The 6,988-nt window shown below is 39.0% G+C and overlaps 1 protein-coding gene across 1 annotated transcript in view; it reads right to left on the bottom strand.

Annotated features, from left to right (window-relative positions):
- Positions 1 to 6,404: 6,404 nt before the first annotated feature.
- Positions 6,405 to 6,988, bottom strand: part of LOC134059422 (uncharacterized) — a 31,222-nt gene continuing 30,638 nt past the window's right edge. Inside the window, exon 19 of the mRNA XM_062515814.1 lies at positions 6,405 to 6,774. Within this exon, the coding sequence (XP_062371798.1) occupies positions 6,734 to 6,774 (41 nt within the window). The 3' untranslated portion in view covers positions 6,405 to 6,733. The remainder of the gene's footprint in view (positions 6,775 to 6,988) is intronic.

Raw genomic sequence — 6,988 nt, 5'->3', positions numbered from 1 at the left:
TGATTATTTATTGTTTGGCATTCAAAGAGAGCACTGATGGTCTGTTTAACTGGTACGTCTTGACATTCCTTTCCTGACTTATCAACTCCTAGAAGAAGGGGCACTGGCTAAAAATGAATGAAAATCAGTCTTTCTCCTCTGAGCTGTGTAGAACTCCTCCATTACAAACTGTCAACAGATCCTCCCTAGTCAGTTCATCATGACTTTGTTAATCCTTGACTCAGGTAACTCAAGAAAATCAAGCTTATGGTGTTTATCAAGACTATGACTGATCTATGTCTTGGATATTCTGAGAATTCTTCAACGATGATTTGAATCGATGATTTTGAAAAAACTGAGAAACTGAGGACAACAATATCCTGCTCTACAGAGAGGGGGAGGCCTTTTTTTTCTCTGGACTAAAACAAATCCCAACAAATGATATTTTAGACCATGTAGAGGTTATTCCACACTTGGTGATGTGTGGTGTAGGCCCATGCTGGATTGATTCTGAAGCAGTGTGTTCAAGATTAGTTTGCTCTTCTAAAAAGTCAGTTTCTTAATGGAGGAATGCAGGTGACGACGGAGATAAGAAGGCTTCAGGCAGCTGTTTGCTAGAACCTCACTGCACACTACGCACTGAGGCTTTGGGCAATCTGTATTGCCGATCCAAGTGAAGCCCCAGATCCGGATCATTTTCATCATATTTCCTTTTCCCCCCCGTCTGGTGTTCAACCTCATCACCTCTTTTTTGCCACCTCCTTCTCTCCTCTCCGGTTTCCTCAGGCGCTTAATTTCCCGACTCACGCTCATTTTCTTCTCTCGGATCTGTTCCTATTCTCTCCGCCTCTGTTGCCTCCAAATCCCCCCTCTCTCTTGGTCCCTCTCCCCCAACTTTGTCATGAGGCGTCCCTGACAGTTTCCCTGATTTCAGCCAGTTAAGAATGTTTGAAAGAATGAATGAAACTAATTGGCACGCATATATCGTATCTTACAGTGAGTACGCTTCTATCAAAAATCAATAAATCATATATTTTTTATTTAAAATAAAATTGATTACAAAGGAAATGTTTATTGTTCATGTTTTTATTGTATCCTATGGAAAATCTCACTTTAATAAAACTGTAATATTTTTACAACAGACCACCATTACATTTTTCATCTTGCGCACCCTCTGGTGGCAGCTCGCGGTAAAATATTTAATTGTTGCCACGTAGTGAAATTAATTTAATTGTTCAAGACTCACACAACGCAACCTACAATAGTTTAAACGATTACAAATGTACTGTATGTAATCGACAATTCTTAATGATCAATCTTCGATCGTCGATTAATTATACCCTACTCAGAATCCATAGAATACAATAAATTTACAACAACTTGTTACAGTGCAGTGACAGTTGTGGGTAGTTAAGTAAAGGCTGGCTTACTATGTACGGTTTTGATCTGTTTTTACAGTCGGTGACTACATTTCCAAAATCGTCCGGAAATCATGGGAGTTGTACTGGAATCGCTGCGGGCTCCCGTCAACTGAATCGTTTAGTGTAAGGTGTCAGTCTTTTTCTAGTTTTGCTGTTACGACAATATCAAACATGTGACGTGAACAATAAAAAACAATAGTGACCTTGCTCAAACACCAAACAGGAAGGGGCAAAATAGGTGACAGCTGTAGCCTATGATTTATCTGTTATTTAATTTCTTATAAATCATTAGTTGGCTATTCTATGTGACAGAACAGCTCTATCTTTTAGGGATGGCACACATGAAGCTGATGCTGCAGAAACGCGAAAAAATTACTTTGATAGTAGATCAAAATACTTTGAAGGAATCTAGTAGCAGTCTTGTAAATAGTGACCCACAGTCTTTGCAAAATCCTATTCTGAGACTAGACTGTGACTAGAAACTCGATGAATTGTCTTAAGATGTGAGAGGGTCTGAGACTAGTCTTTCAAAACTCTTTTCCAAATCCATGCCATGTCTGTCAGTGTAAGATAGGCTTAAGGCATTTATGGGAGGAGCTATTTTCCATCATTGATATGAAATAGCTACTTGCTGATGTTAGAGAAGACGATATAGAGGTTTCCTTCTCCATTTTGTATCTTCTTCATTTCAATCAGGCTTCATATACATCTTCAGTAATGGTGTCATAGACATCTTCAGTATCTGAATAAGAGAAAGATCAGTGTGTGCATAGATTGTATTTACCATGGCTGATAAGGTCATATACAGTAAAATGGAGGAAAAAATCACCTTTCTGCAGTGGCATGTAGAGAGATGGGTCCCCCTCATCTCCCTCTGGACTGTTTTGGCACTGCTCCAAATGGACCATGGCATTCTGCTGATTGTGGCCACTAGAGAGAGATAGAGGTCATTACTGTAGAATCCTCTAGTTTCTAATGACAGTGTGTACTTGTCATGAATGATGAGAAACTTACCATTGTTTCTTCATGAAACACAGAACTGTAAGCAAAAAACAATTTGATGATACAAGGAATTTTATTTGTCACATGCATATCATTACTGAAGTAAAGAATGCAGTGAAATTTGTAAGTTCCTAGGCAGCTGTTCATATTCACATACTATGTATTATATTAAACAGCTAACAACTTGTGAACTTCATAATCTTTTTTATTATCTATTAAATGTGATATTGTCAGTTTAGGAAAGAAAAGTCTTACAATACTCTATTGCAAAAATATTTTTCACAGTAAATAAATTAGTTACCGGCAGTTTGACTTACCGTCATGGTTTGAATACTGATGCACTAAAACCATAAGAGTAAAGATGAATACTGAAATCCCCACTCCTGAAACAACTCCGACCAGCAGCCATGTAAGACCACTCCACACTAAAACAAACCCAAGCATATCACACAGTAATGATGACATATTGTATTGAGAATATCTCAATGATCAATTATTTTAATAAATCAAAAAGCATTTTGATTTTTTTTTCTTTTTTTTTTTTTTCTAAATTTGACTTGAGTAGGAACCCTGATATCTTAACCACTTAAATGTAAACATATGTGAAATATATTTGTTTTTATGTAGACTTATTATACGACCCTTCACAATGCAAGTAGAACGCTCCATTGACTTGAATTGGACTTCCCAAAGTTCTACCGGTCATTATTTCTTGATAGAGGACCTCTGAAAAAAATAATGACCGCTGTCAATGGCAACGGAGTTGGTGCTTCTAATTCAGGTCTTTCATATCACTCCGCGTTGAAATTTCATTAAAAGCTAGTAAGATGTTGCCAAGCAACATCTGAAACAATTTGTCAGCGGAAGCCACAAAACGGAAGCTAAGTCATAAAGACACATTGTGGTATGTTTCTTTCTAGTTTTGGCAAGTAGCCGTATAATAAGCGGGAACAAGTTCGCCCTGTTGGTCCTTATTTTCCTGATAATGACCAGCGTTCTATACATTATCCCTTACAGAAAACTCACAGGTCAACATCTGTCCGTCCTCATGATAAGGATCAGTTGAAGTGCTGCTATTAATTAATAATGCATTGCGAACATCGCCCTCTTCTTTAAGGTGACTCTGTTCAGTGTAGAGGGCACTGAAAACTCACAGGGCAACATCTGTCTGTCCTCATGACAAGGATCAGTTGAAGTGCTGTTATTATTTAATGATGCATTGCGAACATCGCCCTCTTCTTTAAGATGATTCTGTTCAGTAGAGGGCACTGATCCCCATTGGGTTGTGTTAGGCCCAACACAGAGACCTGAACGATAATAATTACAATAATAATACAAAACAGAACAGCACAAAGCTTCACTTGCTAAGCTGAATAAAATAGTGATCATTAATGTTGAGCTATTCATCCCACAAACAGGGATCTAACATGACAAAAATCACCACACAAATTAGCCACACAATTAGCTACTGTAAATGTACTTTTTTTCAGGTTTATATATAATTGTTATAGGAATATAATCCAAGCATTGGTGTTGGAAGCATTTCAAACCATGGTTTAAATTCAGGCCTAGCCAGCCTAGGCCTACGGTTAATGTTAAGCAAAGACTAATAATTTCTGTTAACGGAATTACCACACTTTTGTCTTTGTATTAAACCCGCCTAAAACATAATGATATATATAGCCTTGGAACTTCTTACCTTGAGGCACTGCAAACAACAAACATCCCATTACAGGGAAAGGCAATAAAAAACTATAGCGCATGTTTTAATGATGTTCTTCCTGAAGATGTTTTGGATATGGTCCATCAAGCCCTTCTTGGTGAGATGCTGTGTGAGTGAAGCAAAATGTATCGGTATTCGCCCCTGTGTGTGTGTGTGTGTGTGTGTGTGTGTATGTGTGTGTGTGTGCGTGTGTGTGTGTGTGTGGGCAGCATTCAGCTCATGCTTCTCAGGGTTCGACTAAACATGTATTTCTAGTTGGCCCACACTGAGAGCAATGTGCCAAAGATATCACATACCAAACAAGAGTTATAAATACTGGCCTACTGTTCTGTTGTGGTAAGCTCAACTGTAAGCAGCTACTGTCTATCACTTGAGCTGCTCTCACAACTCAACTGAAATGTCAGTATAGTGTTGATATTGTTAGATGTACCAACACGAAATAGAATTGTAGATATTTGTTTGTATCTTCAACACCCCAGCCCTCACACCACTGAGGGCCAGATGTACGTAGTCTGGACTTAAGGTAATGACTATTGACTGACTATTCTTATCATTCCTCAGTCACCGCCATCTTGTGAGGATTCCTTTAGCAACAAACATGTAATTCACTGACTGCACAAACAGCCCTTTCCCTTTCTGTACACTTAGAAAGTTCAAAACGCCGTGCCTACAGAGTGGCTCAAATTAGTTTTTTACTTTTTACGCAGTAAGCTGGACCCCAAGGCTATGCCATGCAGTTTACTTGCAAATGTATAGTCCAGCCTTACTCAAAACTACTCCGATAAATGTAATTTTGGGCCAAATAAAAGTTTGTTATTCCAAAATAGACCTTACTGTAGGTTGTTGCACCAAACTATATTGCAATCTTTGTGCTCTTCTGTTCTTAATATTAACATGTCAGAAGGCTATACAAAGTTTGGGCCTGGGCAGAAAACTGATATCAATATGAGGATAACTGGACACAGTTTTCTATTCTACTTTCTCTTTCTCTTTCTTATCCTTTGTACCAGGAACCTAGCCTGGGTGTTCGCATGCTGCCTTGCACACGATTTGATTCACGCTGCTAAGGCAGCCTGGAAACTACCGCCCTAATCACAGAACAGGGGGGAAAGCAAGACAATGATGAGCTATGCACAGACACATTTGATAGACATCCGTGGTGGCCACTGAACGGATCTGGGCATTTTTTTCAAATAAGAGAAAATGAACGTTTTGTTGCCAGACCACATCTCATTGAGAAGTGGTAGGCGCTAGCCAGGCTACCAGGAACCTGTAAATCATATAACAAAAAAGAAAATAACTTACGTATGGTGTATTCTCTACTTGTCTATGGTGGTCAGGGGGAAGAATTAGGGATTTTGAGGGAAGGAGGTGTGTGAAAGATAGAGTAAAGGGTTGAAAATGTACTCACTTTACTCATTGAAAATTTGAAATTTACACTTGAACCACAATCATAAAAAAATCATACATACATACAGCATAATGACAATGGCCGGGTTTCCCAGAATTGTTAAGAAGCTCTTAAGTGCTAAGAACTTCTTAGGAGCGTTGTAGGAATGTTCTTGGAACGCTCCTAAGAAGTTCTTAGCACTTAAGAGCTTCTTAACGATTCTGGGAAACCCGGCCAATATCAGTTCAGATGTTCATATGTCAGTGGATGGTAAACATTGAAAAAGAAATCTGAATATTTAAGATACTGTAGGTTTGAAGGTGTGAGAACTTTGCCTTACACAAAAAGAGGATGTAAAAACTCTAGTTTGAAACTAACCACTTGAATGAAGGCCAAAGTCAAGCTCAATCTTCACCTCATGGTGAAAGGCGCCCAAGACACAGGCAGCTCTCAAAAAGGAAATGCGCTGTTCAAAGGGAGTATTAAAAAGATAGAGTCCTTTCGGGGCCCTGCAGACCAATTAGTGCAAGCTTTAGTTTTTGTTTGCTATGAGACAAATAGAACAATCCTCTTTTAAGCACTCCCCTTAATGTAACAGAGGGCATTGTAAAGACAGTTTTTTTCTTGACAAATAGACCAATACCTCATTCACCTTTAACAGAGAGCATTACATACAGTAGAGGATACTTGCTGTATGTTTAGAAACATTTACAAATACATCTTATGGGCATTTATCTTCTTTAACAAAGAAGACGTTTTAAAATACAAGCTCTTTTCCAAAACACTATAAATCTATTTTTTAAAACATTAAAAAGTAATGTTGTTGAATTGTGTATTTCAGGTAAACATTCACCTTCTTTTTTTTTTTTTAAAGATTTTTTTGGGGGCTTTTTATGCCTTTAATTGTACAGGACAGTAGAGAGTATGACAGGAAACGAGCGGGATAGAGAGTAGGGGTGGGATCTGGAAAGGACCACGGGGCGGGAATCGAACCCGGGTCGCCGGCGTGCGGTGCAGGTGCCCCAGCCAGTCGCGCCACGGCTGGGGCCTACATTCACCTTCTTTAGTAGAAAGCATTAATAATAGAAAGGTTTTCTTGCTGTATATGACAATTTATTCAAATCAATTTAGTTCATAACTGAAGAAGATATTAAAATATGTGCCCCTCCATAGTTCGTTTCTGCAGAAGTGTTGCTCCTCAGTATTGGTGGAACGGCTTCAGTCAACCTGGAAGTGGGTGGGCAGAGGTGCGGTGGCTCCTGTAGGCCAGAGACACAGTGATGTTCAAACTCATACTTTGGGACATATTGCTTGCATGGTGATGTACTGTATACAATATGTCTTAACGCCTTATGTTTCAACATCTTTGATGTCTCCCCCTGCTCAGGTTAACACACACACATACTGTACTGTACACACAGACACAGAGAGAGAGAGAGAGAGAGAGAGAGAGAGAGGGGAACAGAAACTTGC

This window comes from Sardina pilchardus, chromosome 16 (assembly GCF_963854185.1).
Source record: "Sardina pilchardus chromosome 16, fSarPil1.1, whole genome shotgun sequence".
Taxonomy (NCBI): domain Eukaryota; kingdom Metazoa; phylum Chordata; class Actinopteri; order Clupeiformes; family Clupeidae; genus Sardina; species Sardina pilchardus.
The sequence above is the reverse complement of the archived record's forward strand: the minus strand, read 5'-3'. Positions and strand labels throughout refer to the sequence as shown.